Here is a 25,511-nt window from a genome sequence, read left to right on the forward strand (position 1 = left end):
AGGGTGTCTTTGTGGGAACTGAGGGTGTTTATTTGTAAATACTGACAGCTGCTGAGGCCTGGGTACATTTAACTGTGACAATCTGTATCACCTCAGTACACAGACTTTATGCTGCAGCCTGGGAAATACAGCACTGGAGATAAAAACCATCACTGAGTGAATCACATGTAAAAGGCTAACAAGAAAATGCCAATTCCCAAAGAACATTCCCTATGTCACAGGAATGTTGAAGGCATGTCAGCAATGGCTGCATCAGCAAACAGTAAAACAAGAGGGAGTTAATTTGTGTGTAAAAATTACCAGTATTAATGCAATTCCAGAGCATCCTTCCAAGTACCTTTCAGGCTTAAAGAAACCCATAAAGGTGCTACTGAAAATGTGACATTTTTATCACTTAAAGAAGAACAGCTGTAAGAACTATGGCTCCCAAGGATGCACTGGTTGCCAACAACCCTCACAAGCCTCATTCCCTTCAGATGAGTGAGATCATTTGGAGATTTGGAGATGCACCTGTGGCCTGGGGGAGGCTCCTGGCCAGCACAGCCCACAGCATATTAGAGAGGATGGGCAGGAAGAGGGAGCACATTTCAAATTTTGCACCTGAGAATGGCTTTTATTTGTTTATTTTCTGATAAAGAGTTTAGAGGAGGATGGTTCTAAAGGCAGGTGAACTATGACACTCACAGAGACCAGATGTTTCCAAGAATAGCAACTATTTTTGGGTAAGTTGTTATGTTTTTCTAAAGTGAGTTTGTTCTTACTGAGTGAACTAGAAAGATGAGGAATGTGTAAGGGGGTGGAATGTTGTGTTCAGTTAAAAGAATACCTACCTAGAGACTGTGCTTATCAACAGGCCTTATGGTCTGCCCACAAACTTGTAAAAACAATGTGACCTGAAAACTTCTCTTTAACTTTTCTGTCTTTAACAAATGGTTGAAAATGGCTAGAACATACACACAATTCAAGTGACAACTGCACTAATTAATATTTCTGTAGCTGAAGATACTCAGGCATACATCCCCACAGAGAAAGGCAAATCAGAGCCCTGCACCTATTTACTTGTAAACAGAGAACTAAGGACTCCTTAAAAACAAATTAATTGTAAAAGGTAACCCCTTATATGGGAAACTGCAATTCCACTGGAAACAGAATCCATGAGGACAATTCTTTAGAAGAAAATTCCTGTAAAAGAGTGCTTTTACTGTGGTGTTCAATTGGGTAACTCACTGAAAAGCTGTGATCTTGCAGGGTATTTCTGAACACAGTGAAACCACTGATTGGCTTGGGTGAAAAGTTGTAATTATCCCAAATCAACTATATTCATTCCATTTAAATAAAAATTATCTACAGATTTTGTTCAATTTTAGTTGAAGTTCGCAGTCTAACTGTTATCCACAAGAGTCAACACTGACTTGAGATGGTTTAAATTAAAGAGGAAAAAGTGTCCACGTGTTTGTTAGTACAGCTTCCCCTCTGCCATGCTGCAGTAAGTGCTGCCAGTTCTGCACTCCAGGGTACTGCTGTCTGTTCAAGTTCATCTTTCTGTTTGGATCTGTGGCCAGTTTTATTCTGGAGGAATAACTCAACGCTCATAATGGTCTCTCTAGTGGAGTCTTTAATCTTGTATGAGTCAAAATATTTGTTTTCTAGTAGAACCATGAAAATATTCCCTTTCTGTGCTGACTTCTTTACATTTTGTATCTCTCCAGCCTGAGATCAATCATTAAGAAAACAGAAATTCTGAAGACTTCTAAGGTAGGCTAAGAGAATTCATTATGATAAAAGTAACTGAGTGCAGACATTGTGTTAAGGATTTGTTTTTGTGATTCACCTTTTTTAATCAAAATCCCAAACCCCTCTGTTCAGCAGCAGTGACTTTGCCAGACTTCAGGTAGTGCTCTGTTGCTGAGCTTCCTCCAGCACAGTCTAAACTCTGCTCTTTCCAAGGCCCTGCCATAAAATCTCTCCGCTCGTGCAGGGCCCTGGGGTGCCCAGGGTACAGCCCACATCTGCCAGCCCTGCAGGGGAGGTGGCAGGAGCTGCACACAAATATCATCTTTGCAGCATCAGCAAGATGTGGAAGACCTTTACAGCTCCATTTCAAGTGCACATTCCTGCAGAAAGAGTTAGGAGGGTGAATTAACAGATATTTGTCCCTGAGATCTGCTGCCGAGATTGTATCCTAGCTGGATGTGTTTGAGCACTTGACTCCAGAAGTGACCACTTCCCAGACCTATGCATTTCTTAGTTGACATATTGTTCGATTAATCAAGGTGAAAAATTGATACCTAATGTGTTCCAAGTCCACAATTACCATTTTATAGGTAAATGCTGATGAAATATGATCCATGTGTTTTATAGTTTTTAAGAGTTTTGGCTTTTCTTTAATCACTCCAATCACAAGAATCATAAACAGGGAAGACTGCCACAGCTTATTTTCAGGTTGAAAGAAAACTGGCTAAAAATAAAAAAGAAATTTTGACCTCAGGTCAAAGCAGGTTTAAAAAGCTTTAAAACTACTCCCTAGAAAGCCTTTTAAAATTATGGCTTGAAGCAGATGAAAGGTATTAGTAAAACCTGCCCTGTGGCCATTGGCTGCTGAGAAACATTCTTAAACTAAAATCTGATTGTTGTAACTCAACTTCTGTTGATGGTAGATCTTTTTGTGGTACAGAGGGTCAAGAACTGGCTCTTAAATGCTTGTAATGTACGACTTTAGGAAAGAGAAACACTTTTATCAATTTTATTCACAACGGTTGGGCCTGAAAGGTACTTAATAATCTCCCTTACTGTTAAAAAGGATGCTCAGCACATTGATGGATAATGATTTTTATGAAATTAGACCAAACTAAAAAAGTGATCTTGAGTCAGATTCTACACTCCTCTGCAACAAGAGAAACAATGCTAAGAGTGAAAATCTGAGAACAAGATCTATGCAGTAAGCAGAGAACAAAAGTGCTTCAGGAACAAATTATCATTATGAGCAATCCCCTCAGTGCAGTTAGATCTTTGGTGGGTTTGTTGTTTTCCTTCTCCTGATACAGTTAAACTTTTGCTACATCATCCTGTGGAAAAGAGAAGTTTCCCAACTGCTGTTCTTGCAGCCTCTCTCTTTACAAGCAGTTTGTGCATTTCCTGGCCATACTGACAAGGGATTTGCCTTTGTACTGTACTGCAGTCCCAGATGGTTTCATGACCTTGTGCCTTGCAAGGAGAAATTCAGTTGGTGCTCCTCTGACTCTCAAACTTGGAGTTTGTCACTTCCTGAATAACTACATTTCAGCAGCTTATTTGCTGATGCAGAATATATCCCAGGAACAGTATTTTTAGGGTACCCTTGTCCCCATTACCAACATAATGAAAACCATTTCTCAACATGTGTGGTAAATTCTTCAAAGGAGTGTCTGCTAATAGGTGCTAAAGACTAATTAATTAAAGTCAGAAACTTTCCCCGTGCTGTATGAATAAATTTTGCATCTCTCACCCCAGGCTATCTTTAGTACAGTGTTACTAATAGCAGCCACTCCAACTAATATCCATTCCTCAAGTGGAATTCAAGCTGCTTTATAAAGACAGATATAAAACAATGAGGAGGAGGTGATAATACTTGAGTATGTAACTGAGTGAATTAAAAGTCCAACCAAAAGTTATCCATCCAAATGCCTTGTACTGTAAGCTCCTTGGAAAAAGCCTGTGCTTTATTTCATCTCGTGATGAACAGTACATAAATAATTGCTACAACTCCCAACAGATGTGACTTTGGGTTTGAAAACCTGCACAGTGAATCAGCAGTAGGATCAAGGACAGGCTTCAAGTCTGTCCCCTGGATGAATTTGCTGAGCCACTGCTCTGCTTTTACCTCTACCTCTCTTGACCAATGCCTTGAAATGTTGAATTAGTTTATGTTAAGTTTATGTATATAGTTGTTTAGTAGTAAGACACTTCCATTCAGAGATATTCTGGACAGGAGGGAAAGTAAGTCTTTGTTCTAACAGTTTTCTATACAAACAGTTGTTTTTGATTTTGAGTCTCAAAGCATTGTGTAGCTGGCTGAGCCAGCTCTGTGGCAACGCTAAACCTGGACACAAGTGATGCATGCAGCTACTCACTACTGTCAGTGTTAAATGTGAAAGAAATGGTGCAACCAGGTGGATAAACAATGTTAGGGAACTGAGATTGCACAAAGAAAACAATATGGCTCTTGTGCTTTGGAACAATAACAAATTTTGGCCACACAGAAGAAGTCCAATAAGCAAAACCTAAGCTGGGAAGTTTTTCTGGGCTGTTGCTGCATGCACTTGTAGTAGTTTCCAAAGAAGCACCACAATTGTGAATGTGTGTGCTATCAGCTTGAGGAGTGTTTCTGGTGTGGGAACTTACCTGCTCGAACCCCTTCATAGAAGTCATGGCCCTTCTGAAAGATTATAAAAAAAGAAAGCTGTAACATGACAGGTTCTATTGATCCCATCTTTCCCTATCCCTTTCTGCTTGAAATGCAAGTTCTCCAGATTCAGTTAAATCCCACTTGTACTGTTCTTTTCTAGGCCTACTTTGTCTTTACTAATTAAAGAGCTCTGTATCTTCTTGCTTAAATGCAGCCACATCTCTTAAAATCAGTCTGCTGACCTGTAGCTGTGCCACAAACCAAGTTCTCTCTGTGTAACACCTCAGATCTTTTTCTAAAGAGGGTCACATATTGGGGCTAAGGTATATAGTATCAGAAATTCTTTTGAGAAAGGCCAGTCTTCAGGAACTGTGATGTATTCTGCAGACTTGGAACACTTTGCAGTGAAATGGAATCCTGTAAACATCCAATTCTTTTTTAAAGAAGGGTAATGTAACACTTAAATCCCTAAGCATGCTTCATTAGTAATGGAGCCACAATCTTGGTTTTAGTCAGGCATTAGAACATCAGGATTAGACAGATTTTCACTTCTTTAAGTATTTACTTTGACTATCACAAATAATTTAATTGGACACATAAAAGCCTTATTTTAAAATGTGCCAAAACTAACATAATAAGGATGCCATGGCAAACCCTGTAAGGCATTTTTTCAGGTAATTCAGTTAGCAGCTCTGTTCCACTGCAAGGATCACTTTCTCATCTGCTATCCAAGTCCTCAGCACTTAGTACAAATAGCACTAAAATCTCTTGCTGTGATAAATTTTTCATAGACAACACTCTTGAAAGGCAGTGATAAACAACTATTTGCACCCTGCTGCTGGGAACTGAGGCACTGAGGGCTAAGTAATTTGAATAGAAAACCTGTTCAAGAGCACCAGTTTTAAAATTACAATCCAAATATGAAACTATCTATATATTAATGTTTTCATATTCTTTAACTGAAGTTTTCTACACTCCCACCTGGCCATCATTAATGTAGTGTCCTTTGCATTCCATATAATAACATGAATCAAAAAAGCGACAGCCTCACCAACACACAAAGATGATACTGAAAATCTATAAATTATAAACTCTTGATGAAATCTACATAAAATGTTTCATCTCTGGTAAAGTGTTCCCCCCCTGTGGCTGGGAAGGGACAAGGGGCTCAGCTGTTGCTCACCATGCATGCCTGGCTCAGTCTGTATTCCATCCGGAGCACCTCCTGCAAGCTCATGGAACTTCCCTCTCTGAGCTGTCTGAGAGTCAGCTTTAAAGACGTGGGTGACATCTTGTTAATAGTCTGCGGAAGACAGTAACATTATTTTTATTTTCTTCAATTTGGACACTTTTGCAAGTCTGTCTTTCATGCATTTTAAACTTTGTGAAGTAAATGATGGCTCTCTTGTCCCTGAGCTCCCTCTGTGACACCTATTCCTCCTGCTCCCTCCCACCAAGCTGTCACATTAAATGAACTTTCCTGCATAAGCTTTGATCAGCAAGATCTCTGGGATGTGTGCCATCACTTGTGGAAAACCTAGAACTCCTAAGGTCCCATCATTTGAGATAAAATTACTACTAGCCAGAGAAATTACTGTAGTTTGAAAGACATTTTCAAGGAGAATCTTTTGATAAGTGAAGGCAAGTGTTACAAGCAATTATACTTTGGTTTTGAATATCATATATATATTTAGTGTGAATTACTCCCAGATTTGCTAGGTGTAGGTGATATTAGTATTGCTTAGCATGTAAGTTTTATTTGGTACAACAGAGTAGTAAGGTATAATAGAGAGACTGGCAACCAACTTTAAGTCACTGCTTCACCATCATTGGCAAAGACCAATGCAAAGAAGAAATCTGTGGAAGAAAATGTTAGAATAAACCAAACATATTTATCCAGGTTTCTTGTATAGGATTAACAGATACTGAAGTAGTTTAGCCTTAAATTACTCTGCTGATAGGAAGATTGGAGGTCTTGCCTTCTTTTGACAGAAGCACAGGCTATAAATATTGTGTCACAGACAGGATTCTTGTAAAGCACACAAACAAATGCTGTAAATCTGGCTCTCAGGAGTGTCCTTTGGTGAACTGCATGCCAGTAAACAGTAGGGAAAAGTGGGGAGAAAGACAAAAATCCTAGTTAAGAGAAAAGAACAGAGCTTTAAAGCTTCATAGGGTTGTGGGGAAAAGGAGCTAAATCTTATTGTTGCTTATCACTGTTTTCTTACTCTAAACACAATCCTCCCTTCTCTGTAAAGCCAAATAAAAGATATGTATCATTCATGGTACAACAGATACTTCCTGATAATTAGGACATTTTCATCACTATTAAAAAGCAGCAGATGGTATGATTTGCCTCTTTACATTATTTTCATTGCAGACATTAGGCTCCTTACCACAGCCTGAAATGGCAGGTTTCCAGTCATCAGCAGCAACATTTTTTTTCTAGCTCCCAATTACTCTTCATCCCTCCAGACACCAGCTGATACAGCAGTGACCCATTTTGCCTAGTTAAGCTGGAAAACATGTGATTGCTACACAAGCAGGAGTGTGTGGAATTGTGCCTTCAAAGCACTGGCTCTGTCGTTCTGTGATCACTGTGCTTGAGAGAAAGGCTGGCAAAGAATGAGCCAACACTGGCTCCCAGTGCCAACAGTTCCCCAGTTCTGGTCAAGCTCTCCAACAATGAGAGACTCAGCAGATTGAGAGATCTGCTGTACCTCCAACTACATCACTGTGTAGGTTCTAGATGGGTGGCAGCTTTTACCAGGACCCCTCATTTCCTGTATGATGCTCTTGCTGGCCTTGTCTTTCAGCTGGACCTTTCCTCCTCTAAGTTCCACATTCTGTCATTTAGATTAGGAAGTCTTTGCTCAGACCAGGTTAAATGCTATGCATGGTATGGCCAGATGGCTCCAGAGGTGAAATGGTCATGGCAAGCTCTGGTCAAAGCAAGCACTGGAATGGGGAAGATCTGCAAACAGCACTTAAGGCAGCTGCTAGATGCACTAGACTGGTTATCTTGGCATATCAATGAGGCTGAAGGTGGAGGAGGTACTGACAGAAATCAAGCTGGAGGAAGAGGAACACGGCAGGAAAATGGGTAGGTGTAATTGCAGAAAAATGAGTCACCAGTGTAGCTATAAATACATTCCCTGTACAGAGAGGAGGGGATTGGTGCTAGGGAACAAGCCTAAAAAGAGACAGGATAGGCTGGAGTGGGGAGTACTAAAATGCAAAGAAGTCTTCATAGAAGTATTTGACATCTATTCCAGTATCTTTCAAACCATCTTGATTTTGACACAATGATTCCAAAAGCTCTAAGCTGAATTTGCAGTAGACTGAACACCAATAAAATGCTAACAGAAGGTGACTGAATTAAGTGGCACTGACACAGCAGATTGCCTTACAAGCATAAAAGTGGGAATAGTGACTTTCCTTCACTTAAAAACCCCAAAACCTCACAGAGGTCCATGACTCCCCTTGCAATAGATGAAGACATCCATCACTTACTTATGTGAAAACCAAGTCAAGTATCTGATGCTTTTCAGGTTAAGACCTTGCATTTACTTCATCCCACTAGAAATGGCACACCTGCCCCTCAGACTAAAGCTTTTTGGCTCATGTCAATCCTGAAAACAAACTAGCACTACAAAGTTAAAGGTTTGAAAACTACTGAGTTCTAAGTGTAAGTTGTCTAGCTTTCTACCTGTTTGTAGCTGGGTTCAAAGTGTGATGTAAATCACGAAGTCATTCTCAAGTAGAGTTTTAACAACTTTATATTCTTCACACAATATTTCAGTATCAGGTATGTGACAGCCTGCCAAGCAGGCATGTTTTGAAAGGCAAAAGCAGGAGTATTGTAGGTCAATGAGAACAGGGTACGTGGGATAGCATGGCTCATAGCATACTTGGATTATTGTGGAACTAGGAGTTCCATTTTATTAACCTTGCTGATCCAAGGTACAAGGTGGATGTACCAAGGGGTACCTCCAAATTAGGATATTTGTATTAAAATTTCAGTTAGGGCTTATTCCATAGGCTTGCTTATACATATAACAAATACAAAAACAAACAAGGAGAATAAGCATAGACATTGCTATTACTGAATCAGCTGATATGATATTTATCAGGTGGATTTGCTGTTGTTCCTGTACCTGGACACTAAAGTGAAACCTTGGTTTCACAATCTTACCTAATCCTACTGCTTAGCACAGCATGTCTGCTGTCAGAAACTCCTCTGAATTTAAGTATTTGTTCACACTAAGTCTTGCATCTGCTAGAAAATGTGAGATTTGTTTCATGGGGTTTTTCCCACAAATTTCTGCACCAGCAGAGTATTATCTCATGAACAGAACAGACAATTGTTCTGAAACTCTGGTCAACTCCAAGGACATTCATTTGTGAATCACATGAAAGAAAAAAGTTGTTATAAAGTCCTATTAAAGACATATGAGAACTGAAGAAGCAACAAAATGGCCCTTTTGTTGTTTGGGAATTCCAAAAATCAGTTACACAAAATCATAACTTTGAAGTAGATGACCCAACTTAGTCATCAATAGATAACTTAGTTTTAAGTTCTGAATTAAAACTCTTAAAGAAATGTACTATCATAATAAGGAAAAAGAACAAATAATTCTTTGTTGTTTTCAACACCCACTGAACCTAATCAATATAATATGAACAGATAACATTTTTATTCTGGCACCAATTCATTTGACTGCTTTATCTGATGAAATCTGGAGTAGTAGGAGAAAAAAATCAGCTTTTCCTTGTATTCAATTTTGCTATTATAAGACATATGCTAAACTTCTTGCAGTGTACTAGATGTACTGGTTGGCACAAAAATAGTCTTAGAACTTCCTTTCTCACAAACTGTTTGATAGTTCCAGTGACAATGTGTTACATTTTGAATTATTTTTTTTTAAAGTGACAGGGTGCCTAATGTGAATACTACCTTATAAAATTCCTTCTGCTTATATCAGAGTCAGAGATGATGGATGTTTTATTTTACTATGAAAGGAGGATTTCTTCTGTGAGCTGTAACTAAAGTTAAAACAACTCTTTTGCTGGAGGAATACTTCAGTTCTATCCAGTTGGAATATTTCACTAGCTCCATACAAAACTTTTACAAGTCATCTAAATAAAGCTATTTCAAAGGAAAAAAAGAAAATATACACATTATTTATACATGAATATAAGTTGCTTCTTGCTCTTGAGGCTGAAGTAGGAATTATGTGTGTAGCATTGCTGCATGTTTTTTGAGTAATGACTACATCCAACACTCAGAAATGCATTAGAAAGATCAAAAAATACTTTGTGATTATAAATTTCTTTTGCTGTTTACCCAAATGAGATATCTGGAATAGAAGAAAACCAACAACACTGTTCTGGCACTGTTTTATTCCAAGCCTTGGCAATATAATGAGAAGCTATAAAGGGAACACTTGTTCCCAACAGCCCCCTGACCATGGGGAGGGGAAAAGAAAGGAGAGTTTGGGTTTTTTTTACTAAATTACAATTTTATGCATCACATGATAGTGCTCACATTGTGTGATTTTAGAGGAATACCCTTGTCTGAGCAGAACTACTGAGAATCCCTCAGGACTGTGAGTGAGAACCTGAGGCTCTCAGTCCAAAGCCCTACAGGGGAACTAAAATCTGCCCTATGATAAGAAAAAAAAGGATAAAACCAGACTTAAAATCTCTAACAAAAATGACATAGACTTTACCTCTAGCTGCTTCATGGCAAAAGGAGAACCATCTTGCTTTAACTTTTTAACAATTTCTTCCATACTATTTGCTGAAAAAAGACTAGAAGAAAAGTCAGTTAACAAGCTGCTTCAGTTTCTGTGTTACCTTTGAAGGGATGTTAGAAACAGAGCATAATCAGCTGATATGGCTTTTCTTAGCAATGTCTTCCATGTTGTTCAGTTTCAAGTAATTCAGGCATCTCCTTTCCTTTACAAATCTCTAGTATTTCAGTAAAACTTACTAAGAAACTCTGGTATTTATTTATAAACGTCAATTACTACCATCAGTCTTAGCTGTGCTTTTATAACATAGTAAATCTTTAGCTATCAGCTCCATTCTGGTGGTTTGCTGTCAGCATCTTTTATCTCTAAATGTAGTTACTGCCATCCTTCTTGCAGAGATTTAGCTCTTTCTTATCACTCTCATTTATTTCTCCTTTCCTTAAATTCCAAGCTATCATCGGCCTTTGCCCAATGAGCACTGTAAATGTGTTAGGTTACATTTCCTGTGCAATGGAACAGTTACTCTCACAAATTCCCATCCAATCTCTACAGAAAATGTTCATTGCAATGTGCCATAGGCTATGAATCAGGTTACTTTGCCCAAGTATTTAATGTACTGATGGGTGAAATGTTTAATTAGCTTCAGATAAAGCTCCCTAAAGACAAAATGCTATTTAAACTTAAAGGTGATTTCTCTCACCTTATCTGTGAAATAATGTAACTAGATTTAACTTCATGTTCTCTACACACAAGAATAAAAAAATTTGAAAAATTACTGAATACCTGTTAATCTTCTCCATATGTTCATCAAGTGAAAACTCCTTTTCTTGATCAATTGTGCACTATTTAAAAAACAAATATGTATTTTACTTGGTTATTTTAGACTGAAAAGTGTATCAGTACAAAAAATTTCAGTGACTTTTGTTCCACAAATATTGTATCATAAATGAACACCTAATGTTCATAAGACAGTGCAATTCTTAATTAATTAAAACTTTGCAGTGTGTATATATGAACTTGGCATTATCCTGTGAATGTTGAAGATGTTGCCTCATACTGCAGTGCTTTGTCTGAGCTACAGTGGATGCACATTTGCCTGGGTGGTTACCTTGTACACAAGTAATTCTGATTATTCTATCAAAACTCTTCGTGCAATGCACAGAAGAAATTCAGTGCAGATAAATCTACTCAAGAATCAGAGATTGTTTTTAAAAACAACCTTTCATTTTCTTTAAAAATATACAGGCCTATGTTTAGGCTTTTTTAATGACCAAGGGAAAAAAAGGCATTTCCCTTCCTTCTCTTTTCTGTGTCATTTAACCAAATTTTATTTAGATGTACAAAGTGTGTGATAGATCCATTGGCTTTCTATGGGAAGCTGTCAAATGTTTCACATCTTCTGGCATTAAGGGGTTTGGGACATAAGCAGATGTTCAGGAACAGCAGCTGAAGCTGAAAAGGTTCCCTGGCATATCAGCTCTGATAACTAAAAATACAGTTTCCTTTCCCATTCAGTGTAGTTTTGTAAAGCAGGATACTGTAACATATAATCACTCCTATTTCACAGCATTCTGTTTTGTCAAAATAATCAGTGCTAGGATGTAAATTAGCTTATCCCATTCATTTTTCCAATTAATCTTATTTATGAACTTAGTAATTACAAAACAGAAATAACAAGAATAGACACAGCTCATTTTAAAGCTGAACAACAGCAGAGTAATTGACTGAGTAACACTGAATACTGGTTTGACTCTAGAGGTTTCTTTTGAAAGAGAACTGCAATGCACATCAAAAGAGTTAAAATAGCCACTGATTGTGAAGGCAAAACCTTTTATTTTCATGCCCATTGTTACATGGGGCTAACACAAGTATTATGGAGAGAGTGGAACAAGTTTGCAAACTCATTAGTTTGGAAACTCATTATTTTCTAACATAGAAAAAGACTATCAGTAGCATGGATTAAAAAATAATGTCTACATATATTTAACAATTTCTGATTGATTTCAGTAATTTCAGATTACCTTCATGTGGTAAGAGTTCAATAAATCTGCAATTTTTTCTTTTGAAGGAGATTTCAGTGCTATCAGGTCTTTCTCCAAGGCAGGTAGCTGTTAAAAATAAGATTTAATTACAAGTAAGTAAAACAAAACCCACTGCTTGGGTTATTACTCTGGTAATAGTAGGATATACATATATAAACTCTCCCTCATTCTCCCCAGCTTTCTGACAGACCCTAAAGAAGCACAAAGCAAACAACACAAGGACACAGAGTTCATGTGTCAGTGTTGAACTACCCCAATTTAATTATGTCTGCAGTGACCAGCAAAGAACTCCATTTTAATAGAGTGTCACCTTCACTGCAAACTTTGCAGTTGTACAAACCTCTAGTTTCATACACTGTTGTTTAAACTGCACCATTTTTAAGCAGCTCCATTCTGCTGAGTAGCTCATGCCCTTCCAAGAGTGGAATTGTAAAAACAGCACCATTTGCTCCTTCCTTCAAGCAAAGCTGTCACCAGCTGGCAAGTGTTAGAAGGACAGCTTGAGAGTGTCCCACCATGCCTGTTTGCAGGGCACAGGCAGCTCCTGGGAGTGCACCTCTGCAGACAGGGGTGCTGGTACCAAGGTCTGGGGTGCAAAAACCCCAAAGCTCTCGTGTGGCTGTGGGCTGTGCCCTGGCCAGCACTGCTGGCACCTCACCTTTTCAGATTCTACAAAATGTGTAGCAATGCCAGCCTTTAGCACATCTCTTCCTTTCAGCCTGCAGCCTGTCAGTGCGAGGTAATAGCCAATCTTTCCTGAGAGCCTTGGCAGGAAATATCCTCCACCTACATCAGGGAAAAGGCCTGAAATAAACAACACAAAACAAAAGTGAAGGGAGATCTTGTACTGATCATCACTAGCAGCAATTTTTTCTTGTCTCATTTTCATCTTCCTTGGATAGGCACAGCAACCTTGTCCAAATTTCTCCTTGACTTGGCTTGACATTTCTGGCATCAAAATCCTTCCTAAAAGCAAACTCTTGAACACTTTCCAAACTTCATCTTTTCCACTGGCACATACTTCACAAACATATACCAAAGAAGAATATTTATTCTATTTGCCAACAACTTGAGACAATTTTAGGTACTTGAAAAATCAAGCGTGTTCTCAGCAAGGAAACAGAAGTGACCCAAAGAATTTTGAAATGATTTGTGCAAGCTCAAACTGGATGCTGCTTTTTCAATGAAATATTTGATTATGATCAAAATATTAAACACTGATGAAGTGCCTCTTGCATAGCTTAGTTTGAACAAATTTTGGGGCTAAGAATTCAATAATAGATCAACAATATTGATAGGGTCTTCCTGAAGGTGGAGGCACAAGATGCTGACTTAGTACTGGGCTCTTTGACAGGATTGTGACTAAGCTAATTTTAAAAAATAATATTAAACTCTCCAGTTTAGTAACACTCTTATGTACTTTTTTAAAATCTACAGATTAAGGGACATTTTTTAAGAATTTAAAGCTGTGACTAGAATTTTAAATACTTTTAAAAGTTGTATTGGAAAGTATCTACCTTCTGCTATATAAATTGCTCACAAAAATTAGTTTAGACCTATTTTTAAACATAATTAAATTTGAAAAAAGTTTAGTTTAGCTATTGATTTCAGCATTGAGATTGGTTTCAGTATTTAGTCTTGGTTTCAGAAATCTGAATGCATAGAAGCAAGGTCTAGTTACTATCTTGAAATCATGCTAATGGTGCATTCATGAAATGGAAGGCTTCTGAAGAAATTAAAGGGGTGGTGGACTTAATTTTTTTTTTGCATTTCAGAGAATGAATCAAATGACTCATGAAAACACATAGAATACAAATGAGCAATAAGAAACTTGTAAGGTTGTTGCCAAAGAAGAGGTATTAACTGGGAAAATTCAGATGCACCTAAGGAGTTTAAATGGGGTTCTGATAGAAGATGGGAATTTTTCACTCACATGTAATTGCTTTTGTTCACAACAGTCAATGTATGTATTACAGAAAGACCCTGTTCCAAGTATTTTGAGCCATGGGGAATTAGTGGTCCCTGAACAGTTCTCCCTCTTGGAGGCAACAAGGGGAGGTTTCTTTCAGACAGCTGCTCTTCAGTGTTTCCCTGTTAACAATCTGAATATCTAACCCGTCTCAGCTTTTTTCCTCTGGTTCCCTCCTGGTCTTCTTTTTGTTCTGCTGCTTCTACTACATCAAAAGGTTGGGTTTAGGAGTCACTGCCTATCAGCTGTAGTGTTCTATTCCCACTGATGTGTGTGCTGTCATTAATTGATTTATCCCTCATTTCCCAGGCTACTGAGACATACAGCTCTTATGAAATGCTGAATGCCTTGCTGATACCCTTTAAAAGCCCTAAGCTGTATTAACTCCAATTCATCACTTACCTTTTTTTTATCTGTACTCACATTCTCAAATAGTCTATTCTACATTTTACCTTCTCAGCTTGAGCTATCACAACAGTGATGCCAAGACTTCTATTTAGTTTTATGTTTCTATTCATCTGTCTCCCCTTGGATATCCTTCTACTGCAATAAAAAAAACCAAACCCAACCTCATTTAAAAGGAAAACCTATCTTAAAAATGCTCTCTAAAGCAAAAAGGCAATTACATTATTCTCTCCATCCACCAGAACAACAACAGCAACAATATTTTTTCCTTTTTGCTGTACTTAAAATAATACTGATGCTGGACTACTGCTCCTCCACACTCCAGCACATTTCCAGAGGAAAACCATCTTTCTATTGGGATCCATAGTGTCCTTCCACTTGGCCATACACAGGAAATCAGTTCTAAATAAACTGTGAAGTTGATTAGCCTTAAGTAGCTTTAGAGGCGAATAAACCTAAATTGAATGAAGGTTTCTTTAATTAAGGAATTTACAAACAGGATTATTGAAGGTCTACCTAATCCACTTTAAACTTCCTTGGTTGCATAGTCTGCTATAGCTTCTACTGTATCCTTTTCAATGTTCCTGTCTTCCTTTTCCTCTTATAATTTTACTCCTGTTGTCCATGTTCTACATATTGCTCTTCTCTCAGTAAAACTTCACATGCTTCTCCTTGCTGCTGAGGTTCTCTTAATGTATTCCATACCTGATTTTTGGGTTTTCTGGTTAGCATTTAGCAATCATTTTTCAATTAGTGAAGTTAGAGAAGAGCTGCTGGGCTGCCCAGGCCATGAGCCTGTGCCTGCACTGCTGACTTGCAGTCTGTGCTCTCACACAGATGGAACAGGCTCTGCTGTAGTCCCAAAGGTGCAACTCTGCATTTGCCAGGCAGGAGAAGGGCAGAGCTGCTACATTCTTATCTTGTCTGGCAGAGAGGGTTGGGAATTTATTAGTACTGACTTCTAGAATGCTAAAAACTTAGCAAGGAAGCATCCATTATAAATGTAACCTCACCCCAAAGCCCATACCTTATACTTCCATCCTTTGTTCTCCCCACCAGTGGTTTTCTACACCTTCCTACTTCTGTGGTGCTTTCCAGGGCTTTACCTTATCTATGGCAAACTCCTACAGTGTAGAACAGCCTTTTCTTTCTATTTGCTAAGTGGCATATTTATCTACATCCTTTTATTTATGGTGCTGTACAAATGCAGAATAATTGTGTGAAAACAGAGCAGCTGAATGAATGCTTTGTTTTCATTTCACAGCAAAGGTGTCATGCCTACTGAAATAAATGAACACATGAAAAAAACAATTAATACAGTATCTAGAGAGCCAGATATTTTAAACACACCCCACAGAGATCAAAACAGCTAAGCCTTTAAATCCAAACAGATTTCAGTGGTTTTACTTTTAAGTGATCCTAAAAGGGGTTTAATTACTTTCTTTCCTAAGCAAGTTCTAAGCTTTTCCTTCACGTCTTCACAGCCTATTTTTGTTTAAATAAGTCCTTGTCAACACAATAAATCTGTGTAAAGTACATAGTTCTTGTTAATATAAAACTACTCATATCTTTCCCTTTGAAGAAGAAAGGGAAGGTGCTTTTATTATTAGAATAATTTCATACACCAACGAACCTCCGTTTAGGTAAAAAAAATACAAACTGTTAACATCAAAAGGTTTTCATATACAACAACTGATTATTAACTTCAGAGCTTAGAAAACTCATGTTGTATTAAAGCTTAAGTTTAGTTTACTAAGCTTTTCTTCAGCAATAAAACAATACTTGGAGAGCTGAAGTAGTTTTTGGTTTTTTCATCCCAACTTCACCTGGTCAGAAAAATTACATTACATTTATCAGCTAGCAGGAATTGCTCTCATGTCTCTCTCAGGAATTAAAATGGTAACGAGCTTGCTTGCATTTGGGTGGTTTATTATGCTTTATTGTGTTTGACAGCTGTATCAGGAGAGTTTCCTGTAATCTGACTCATTTTTCTTGAGCCATACCTGTATCTGTATGTAGCTCTGGGATACATTTCTTTTTTGAAAGAAATTTTGTCAGAAATTTTGTCAGAAAGAAACTGTAGGATCAAACATCAGAAAACACAAGGTACATGTTGCTGTTTAAAACAAAAAAAAAAGGTGACACTGAAGATACTGTGATCTTGCCTAGGCACAATCTGTGCACAGTTGTAATGGGTCTACATTAATAATCTACAAGAAAAGCTGGAATTCCAGAATCTGTCTCTATGAAATTGCAGAGCAGCTTGTGGCACACCCAGTTTGACTTATACTGAGTTCCCAAGGTAAAGCTGGTGTACCTGCACTGGGAGCTTCTGCCCCCATCTGTAGCAAGACTTTAGTTCTTTTTAAAAAATAGTTTTATCCTGCCAGCCTTTGTGTCAGTCTACACAGTTAAGAGGCTCAATGATCAACTCCCAGAACACAGAGAAGTTTCTGGAAATTTAGCAGAAAATACTTTCCATGTATGGTCATCTCCAATTCCCTTTTAAAATTCTTTCCCTACCACCAAAGCATTCAGTCAAAGACAATTCACCATGATTACCCAAACAGTGAAGCTCTAACAATGTTAACATGTGATAATTTCTGAAAACACTTACCTATTGCTGTTTCTGGCATGGCAAAAACAGTCTTTTCTGTAGCAACTCGAAAATGTCCATGGACTGAGACACCAACTCCCTACACAGGCAAAGGACACAGTTATAAAATTACTGGTAAAAATAGTCATAACCACAATGATGCTAATGATTAATCATAAAAATAACCATAAAAATAATAATTCTATGTAGCATACCTCCTCTTTGCTTTACAATTTAAATAATACTAGATTTACCATGTGCAGTCCAACAAAATTTTAATATTAAAAGGCCTTTTATGGTTCAAACACTAATCATATTATCTTCATCATTTGGCTGAAATAGCTTTTTCTATGCATTGAAAGATGGGTGAGTCATACAGAGAATAACTTCAAAAAGCCATGAGTGACTCTGTTATTTCCACTGGACTACTAAGGGAGTTGACATCCTTTTGCTAATGTTACTCCATCTATAATTTTTGCACCTACTTCAAATCACCACCAAAAAAACCCCAATACTTTTGAAAAATACATAAATTTCACAAAGTTGTCATCCTAATACTTTCAAAATAATTAATAATTAACTGTTCTTCTAATGTGATCATTACCTAGATTATAAACACAGAAGTATTTCAAGCAGAAAAAGCCTTCAGCATTATTGATTCAAATTCAAAATACATGATTAGAAACTAATTTTTCATACTGGGCTGGTGTGCTCACCAAGTCAGTAACAGAATTCACATTTCTGAGTATCTAACACAATTCTCTAGCAGCCTGTCATGATGAAACCCTTCCCTCAAAAGCAGAAGAGTTTCTGGTGTTGTCTATGCCATATTTTTGGATTTAGGTAGTAAGCAGCAGCAAGTCCCAATTAAAAAAAAAATAATTTTGCATAAAATAAATTTAATTTAGATAAATCTTCAAGAGGCAGACTGATAAATAAAAATATTCAATGTAATCCAAGAATACTTAGATTATAGGGTACAACCACAACATACATATTGAGGTCTCATTTCTCAAAGGTTACCTACATTATTCTTGTCAATAGAAATGTGTGTTTGATCCTATCTGGAGACAAGACCGTCTGCTGAATAATTCACAAGTCATTATTTCACACAAATATTCTCTCTTTCATCCTTTCCACCATTTCAGTTTTACTTCCCTTCCTCACTGTTAATTGTCCCTTTGCTCAGACCTTCCAGCCATCCATGCTTCTTGTTAAAACTAAAATATTTTAAAAATCATTGGCCAAAATAAGCCAAGTCTGATGAGGATATAATAGATTTTAAATAACATTTTAAATTGTTCAAACCCTAGAAAAAGGGCACTTTACCCAACTAAGGCTATTAGTCTTCACAGATATCTTCACAGTATTTCATACTTCCCATCAAAAACAGTGGGATTAATTGGGTGATACTCCCTTGGACAAGCAGTATGTATTTAAGGTTTTTAAGGTGAGAGTAGAACTTTATTTCTTTTGCTTATCTACAGAGATCTTTGGTTGAGTTTTATGTCAAAATTTTTTAAAAGCTTTCTCAGTTTAATATAAAGTAAATTTCCTCTCACCCTTCCCTGGCCTCTCTTACAAGTCCATCCAGAAAGAAATTAATTTATTCCAATAGAGTGATACACAACTAAATCTGAAAACATTTTCAAGTTTCCTCTGTGTAATGACTATCTGCCACTCTCAGGTTTTAATATAGATGTATGAAGTTTTTAAGATTCCAGTTTAATTTCCTGAGAAATGCACCCATAGGGTGAGTGGTTATCCAACTCAATTTTACATTCAGGAACTAAGCCAAATGTATGCACACGAAGCACTGCTGCTCCAGGGAGGCAAATGGGATCTGAGCAAACATCTGAATCTTATTTGCACAGGGCAAAACCCTATTTCTCACCCCCTGTCTGTCCTTCAGCCCTTTCTCTGAGCACTGAGCAGATCTCATCTCTGCAGCAGCAAGAGCAACGGGCCTGTGTTCAGTTGTCCTGAAAATGCAAAGCTGTGTATAAAAGCTCCTTCACTCCTAACACAGCTCCAGAGCTCTTTAATGAAATGGAAATGTGACTTCATCGCTTCCAACTTCTTTAATGTCATAACAGCGTATTTTCACTGCATTAAGTAAAGCCTGCTGTTATTTTGATGCATGTTCAGCAATAACTCTGCCTTTTTTCTAAAGCTAATGAAATAACAATCATGTCCATTTTGGTCTTTCTAATGCTTAAATTAGTATTTTCGAATCCCATATCTAAAAATACAAATACCATCTATCTCATTGCATTTTTTCTGGCTTGTTTTCTTGACAATCAGAATTTTGTTCAAGGATTCAAATTTTTGGCTTGAGTATTAAGTACCAAAGATTTGAGTGTGAATTCCATGAAGGGAGCTTCTCTTCCAAGCTTGTTCTTTTTTTGGAGTGATAAAAATAAATGGCGGGTTCTAATAATAGAAAGTTGAAAGATGTAATTTTCTGTTGAAAGAAGTAATTAAATCAGATTTCACTTTCTCAAATGCTCTAGCCATAACTGGATTTGTTTCTAGATAGCCTCCAAGTTTTGTACAGCCTTATTTCTGATGTATATTTAAGAGACTAAAACTGTATTTTCTTTTTATTCATTATAAAGAAAGAGGTGCAAATATGTTCTTGCTTCTTTGAAGATCGTTTCTAAATGATCCAGTACTGAGATAAGATTTTGAAAGAAAAATTAGTTAATGATGCAAATCCCAGTAATTTCTTTACTGGTGTTCATGTGCTTTTTTGTTTATTTGTAACTTCCCAAGTGGTTAGCATACCACTGCATGTTTGACCTTCTAGATCTAACACAAAGGACAAATACTCATTAGTTTAATACATCCTGTGTAAAGAACAAACCAGTCACAGGTCTAAATGCACTCCTCTTTCATTTCTGGATTTTCTAATTTTATTTTGTTATCATTTAGCTGAACTCTTACAGAGCTGAGTCCCCCCTAGGAAGGCCCTTCACACCATTTAAAACATCTTTTGTGCTCACTTCACCAGGTACTTCCAGCACTTACACATACAAGTCTTAAAACTATAATATCTTTATTAAAATACACTTTATTCTGCACTGCCAGGGTTCTGCTTTTCATGATCTTGTATACTAAAGCTGATGTCTTCCTTCAGACTTCTCCAGGGTAATACACTCCCATGGTCAATCAGGCTTTTACTGCTGGAATCTTTTGTTTTCCCCTGACAGCTGAATTTTGTAAAAGGTACTAATAGAATGGGACGAGAAGTAAAGGAGAATAAATAAATTAACAAGCAACCAATTTAAACAACTGGGCTGGTTTTGGCTGAGATAGAGTTGATTTTCTTCACAGTAGCTTCTTCATAGCATGGGGCTGTGTTAGTCTCAGCATACCTCAGGGAGGCAACATCATTTTACAGGCAGTTCAGTTGGAGTTCATCAACAAACTTATAAAAAAGAATGTGGAATATCTGAATTCTATTTCCATACAAGACTGCCCACTCAATGCTGTATTTCAAAAGTCATTATGTGACTGTGTATAGAAACTTCATCACTGATTTCCATTTATTTTCTCATGATGGATACAGAACCTTATTACAAGTATTTTTCTAATGAAAAACAATGTAACCAGCAGATGCAGAAATAAAATACAACTACTGTGACGCTTCTGTGTCCCAAAGGCTGTATTATCTTAAATTAAGAACAACCCACATTTAGTAAATCAGTGAATTTAGAGAAGTTATTCAGAAACTGAGGGCCACCACAACAGAGAACTACACAGAGGGAAATAAATTCTCCCCTCCTGCTCACATACAGAAAAGCAGACCTGTGTCACAGCAAAACCACACATTACACTTGGCTACTTACTAAATAACCTATCTCACACTGTTAAGGAATCACTGCCTAGGAATGCTTAGGCAGCACAATGAAAGAAACATAAATGGAAAAGGTCTTGAGGGATGTTACTTGTGTCACTTTCACCAGGCTGGTACATAATTTTTAGCTGTTTGAGTAAGCAGTGTTATGATAATACCAATATTGACTGCATTGACTGAAAGTCCTTTTGTAACAGCTCCCATCAGTGACTTAATTTCCTACAGTTTTAACTACATGAGAATAGCTTCTGGTAGAGCTAGAACCAAAAAGAAATGTAGCAATCAACTGAGCAGAACACAACAAAGGGCAAATATGTCTGCATACAAATGTGCAAAAATAGCCAGCAAACATGTTTTCAAAGGCAGAGGGAGTGAGTGGAATTGATTCAGGAAGCAGCAGGAGCTTATAGCTACGGTGGATCAAAAATCATGGATGTAAGAGCATTACCCCCTGCATCCAGACACAATGAATCTTAAACTGAATCAAAATTAATCTTTGTTTATCATTAATGTTGTGGCCCACTCCAAAGAGTATAATCCATTTTCATCTGTAGATGCTAACAGACAAGATGACATGGTGAGCCAGAGCAATGCAGTGTGACAGATCAATCTGGACACAGAATATCACCTTCTTTGGCTGCTGACATATAAATCAACTCTATACAAGTGCTTTAAAAATATCATTAAAACAGTGGGCATTGTGAATGATTCAATCATTTACTGTGGCATTTTCAAACATAAAATATTGATGTTATATAATTTAAATATAGAAGATTTATTTCCATATACTGATTATGTATTAGAGAGTCTGAGTCCAAATTGCTACAGAGACATAGAAGCACAACAAGCTGACTGGAGACAGATCATCTCTAGTAATATTTGATGTCTCAGAGTTGTTCCTCTGACCCCTAAGTATTTCAATAAATTGAGCCAACTACATAAATAGTAATCATTTAAGTCAGGTTCTTCTCAAAAGAAAACTTGGGGAAAAACACATATAGGCCATTCTATGCAGCAATGCTGCTACAGTGAGTGTCCTTTATCAACCAGATTGAGATTGACTTTTTAAGAGCCCCAGTTTTCAGTCACCACAAACAATTTTTCCTAGGGCAGCTATCATAATCTGCACAATTTTTTATGGACACAAGACCTGTGCTGCAACAGAGAGAAATGAGAAAATGTAAGAAGACCTGGATCTCAAAAGCCTATAATTCTCAATTGGTAAGAAGTGCAACTTTTTCTAGTTTCACATTTGAAAGTATTCTTTTTATCCCAGTTTTGTTTCTTTATACATAACTGGCCATGTGTAGTCAGAAGAAAAGATAGCAAATGCAGCTTTTTTATTGTTCCTAAAATTCTAGAAGAATCGTCCCTCTCTATCACCTAAAAATGCAGCGCCTGCAAGAAATCCCTGGGTCCAGCTCATCAAGTCCTGATGTCTGCAGGGAGGGCAGGCAGGTGGGAGGGAACCTGTTCCAGAAGGTTCAGTGCATAACTGAGCTTCTGGGTTTTATCTTAAAATGGAAGAAACACTTCTTGTTCTTAAAGACAGGTACGTGCATCTGAAGTTTATTTAAACAGTGGCACAGGTATTTGGGACAGCAGGAGTGAATCCAGAGGACTTTTGTAATGATGTTCTATTTAGCTGAAAGATGTGCTTGGAAAGTGTAAGAGTGATTGAAAGTCTTACAACTCAAGGAGGAAATGAGCACTCAAATTCCTCAGGAACTGAGGAAAATGAGCAGAAATATGAAAGGATAGAGAAGCAGGCAAAGATAATTCCCTTTAGAAGATTTAACTCTTTGATCTATAATAAAGGGAAGGGGAGGGAAGTAATGAGATAACTCTCAATATGAGGCTAGGTAGGTACACGAAGGCCTAGAATTAGAGAAAAAGAGAGACTTTCAGCATGCAAGAATCTGGTGTTAAATGGAAAGAACAAATCTGTGCAGAAGCCAGCAGAAATCTCAGTCATTGCAGAGCAAGGAGAGGGAGAGAAAAGGAGTTTTACTTACTGTACCAGTACTGAGCTATAATTTAAAATACTTGTATTCAAGACAGTGCTTTATGATTGCTTTGGGGAATAACATCATGTGCAAATGATTAACAGAAAGAAGCACTGAATGCTCAATGTCAAGAGCTGCTGCCATTCCAGTCCGATTAGCCACAGAATGAAGAGCACCATTTATCCCTGGGATCCCACACCAGAGCAGGCACAGCAGCGTGGCCAGATGGCAGAGGGACTGCAACAGCAGCAAGGAGTGAACCCTTCCTTAGGCTTGCCTCAGCATTGTTTTCAACACCCCATATTGCAGGAGGTAAGTGGTGCACAAGGCAATCTCAAAACTATTTGTTTGTACTTGCAAAATCTGTGTTCTATTTCACAGTAAAAGCTGCCTTCAGCTTTGAAGCAGTGACAATAAAACAGGCCACAAGCTTCTCTGTGGTACACAGGCACGAGGGGGGAGGAGGACAGGAAAGCAGCTTATCTAGGTTTAGTATGACAATTACTCTTACTCCAGGGCAGATTTTAGAGTGTAAATTAAAACAAAACCAAAGATGTTCCAGAGCGTGATGGCTGACAAGAGGCATAACATACTTACAAAAAGGAAGAAAAATAATAAGAACTGGGACAAGTCCCAAGAAGTACTGACATAGATTTCAGTTTCCTAGCTTTACAAAGGCCTAAAGGGGTAATTATGTCCATTACAGGAGAGAAGTACTATGTAAAATCATAGTATTTCGTGAGCTTTCATATGCTGCAGCTAGTCAGCCCAAGCCCCGTATATATACATCTATATAGACACAGACAAATATTAAGCAGTATTTCCATGATGTGCAATAAAATTTGCACCCCAAATTACACCACAAATGAATAGCTTTGTTCTGTGGGCAATATCCCCTTGTAAATCCACATTCCTGTAATTAAAAATTGCATCACATGTTGGCAAAAGAAGTGACATTTTTAATCCTAATGTTTCCTAGTTTTTGAATGTTAGTGTCAAATGCTGCTATCTACACTTCTGAATAGAAGTTACATGCACACAACTTATATGACTAGACAGATGTTGGTAGTGAAAGGAACATTCCACAGTCTGGATAAAAATGGGACAGGATAAAGACAGTTAATGGTCAACTCCAGCTCCTTTGTGTACTGAAATTCTGTAGACAAAAATGGATAACATACAAGCTGCTTATGACATCACTGCCAATTTACTTGAGAACAAATATTAATTTAGTAAGGATTGTTGACCAAATCCTGCTAAAGTGTAAATGTTTGTAACCTATTGGTAGATGTGCCATCAGGTCCTGAGATCTGACTTACAAAAGGAAAGGCAGATTCCTCTAGCAATGTCAGCATCTGGGATGTTTTGCTAGGAATGAAATGGCACTAATGTGAAAAAGAGCTAAAGCTAAATATTAGGTACTGAGTTTACTCTTCTACTGCAATATGGATTCAGTAATTCTGATTCTGTATTCTAGAAGAGAAAATGCACAGGTAGATGCACAATAGAATTAATCTTTCCAAACCATGGAGCAGGTTCAGGAATTTGGCTGCATGTGTTTCTCTGCAGGAACACCTGCATTACCCCTTGATTAAAATGACATCACTCATTAAGCAGCACTCTGAGAAAGCTTCATATTTTAAACTGCAATGTTTGTGATGTCTCCCCATCCACAGCATTGCCTCCTTTCACAAACAAGCCAGGGAAGTACAGCCTAGATGTAATCTGGGAAGTGGAGGGCACCATCCTCTGAAACAATATAGAGAGTTAGCAGCAGTTTGCAATAAAACTGAGGGGGTACCCCAGCTGAGGTCATGCAGAGCCAATCATCAATGAAACTTCATTTGACAGCTTCATTATCTGCTTGGATGAAGAAGTAACCAGGATTTCTATAATTCACAGTTGACTTCAGGGGAAGGCAAACACTCTGAAGGGCAAGATTCAAAACCATCTCGCTTTGGAGGAACTAACAAAATGAAAATAACTACACTTAGGAAGGTGTAATCAAATACAGAGATGGTAAGTGTGCTTCCCATGGAATAAATGCCTGGATACTTTCAGGGGTTGACAGCAGCCATGCAATTAGTGCAAATAAGGCAGTGCTGCTGTGAAAGGAACTACTGAAGGTATCACACTGCAGCAGAGCAGAGGGGAGAACACTCAACCTGCATTCCCTACACCTGGGCAGCCTCATCAGCCCAGGGCCACCTCATAAGGCACTCAGGTTCTTGGAATTCAGAGGAGTATTTTCCTTTCCTCTGTAGACTTTGAAGCAAAGGGTGGCTCTGCAAAACTGACTCTTTGACAAATGAGTTCAGTTCAAGGAAGAAGATTTAAAATTGGTAAAAGGTAAGCAATAAAGAAATGTACTGTGAAGGAAGTATGTTAGGCAAGGAGGAAAGAGGTAATAGTTTTGGGAGTAAGTAGAAGTGGTGGCCTCCTAGGACTGGATGCTTTCAAAACTGCTATTTACATGGATTATTTGTGACAGAAT

At 37.7% G+C, this 25,511-nt stretch overlaps 1 protein-coding gene across 3 annotated transcripts in view; it reads right to left on the reverse strand.

The window, feature by feature from the left end:
- HIBCH (3-hydroxyisobutyryl-CoA hydrolase) overlaps nt 1–25,511 on the reverse strand; it is a 38,397-nt gene that overhangs the window by 2,482 nt on the left and 10,404 nt on the right. For all 3 annotated transcript variants that reach the window (XM_064717639.1, XM_064717640.1, XM_064717641.1), the window contains exons 7-13: nt 17,174–17,252; nt 12,841–12,986; nt 12,162–12,248; nt 10,924–10,982; nt 10,117–10,198; nt 5,568–5,687; nt 4,381–4,414 (exon numbers count right to left, since the gene is read on the reverse strand). In XM_064717639.1, the coding sequence (XP_064573709.1) occupies nt 4,381–4,414; nt 5,568–5,687; nt 10,117–10,198; nt 10,924–10,982; nt 12,162–12,248; nt 12,841–12,986; nt 17,174–17,252 (607 nt within the window). The remainder of the gene's footprint in view (nt 1–4,380; nt 4,415–5,567; nt 5,688–10,116; nt 10,199–10,923; nt 10,983–12,161; nt 12,249–12,840; nt 12,987–17,173; nt 17,253–25,511) is intronic.

Source organism: Zonotrichia leucophrys, chromosome 7, assembly GCF_028769735.1.
Source record: "Zonotrichia leucophrys gambelii isolate GWCS_2022_RI chromosome 7, RI_Zleu_2.0, whole genome shotgun sequence".
NCBI lineage: Eukaryota > Metazoa > Chordata > Aves > Passeriformes > Passerellidae > Zonotrichia > Zonotrichia leucophrys.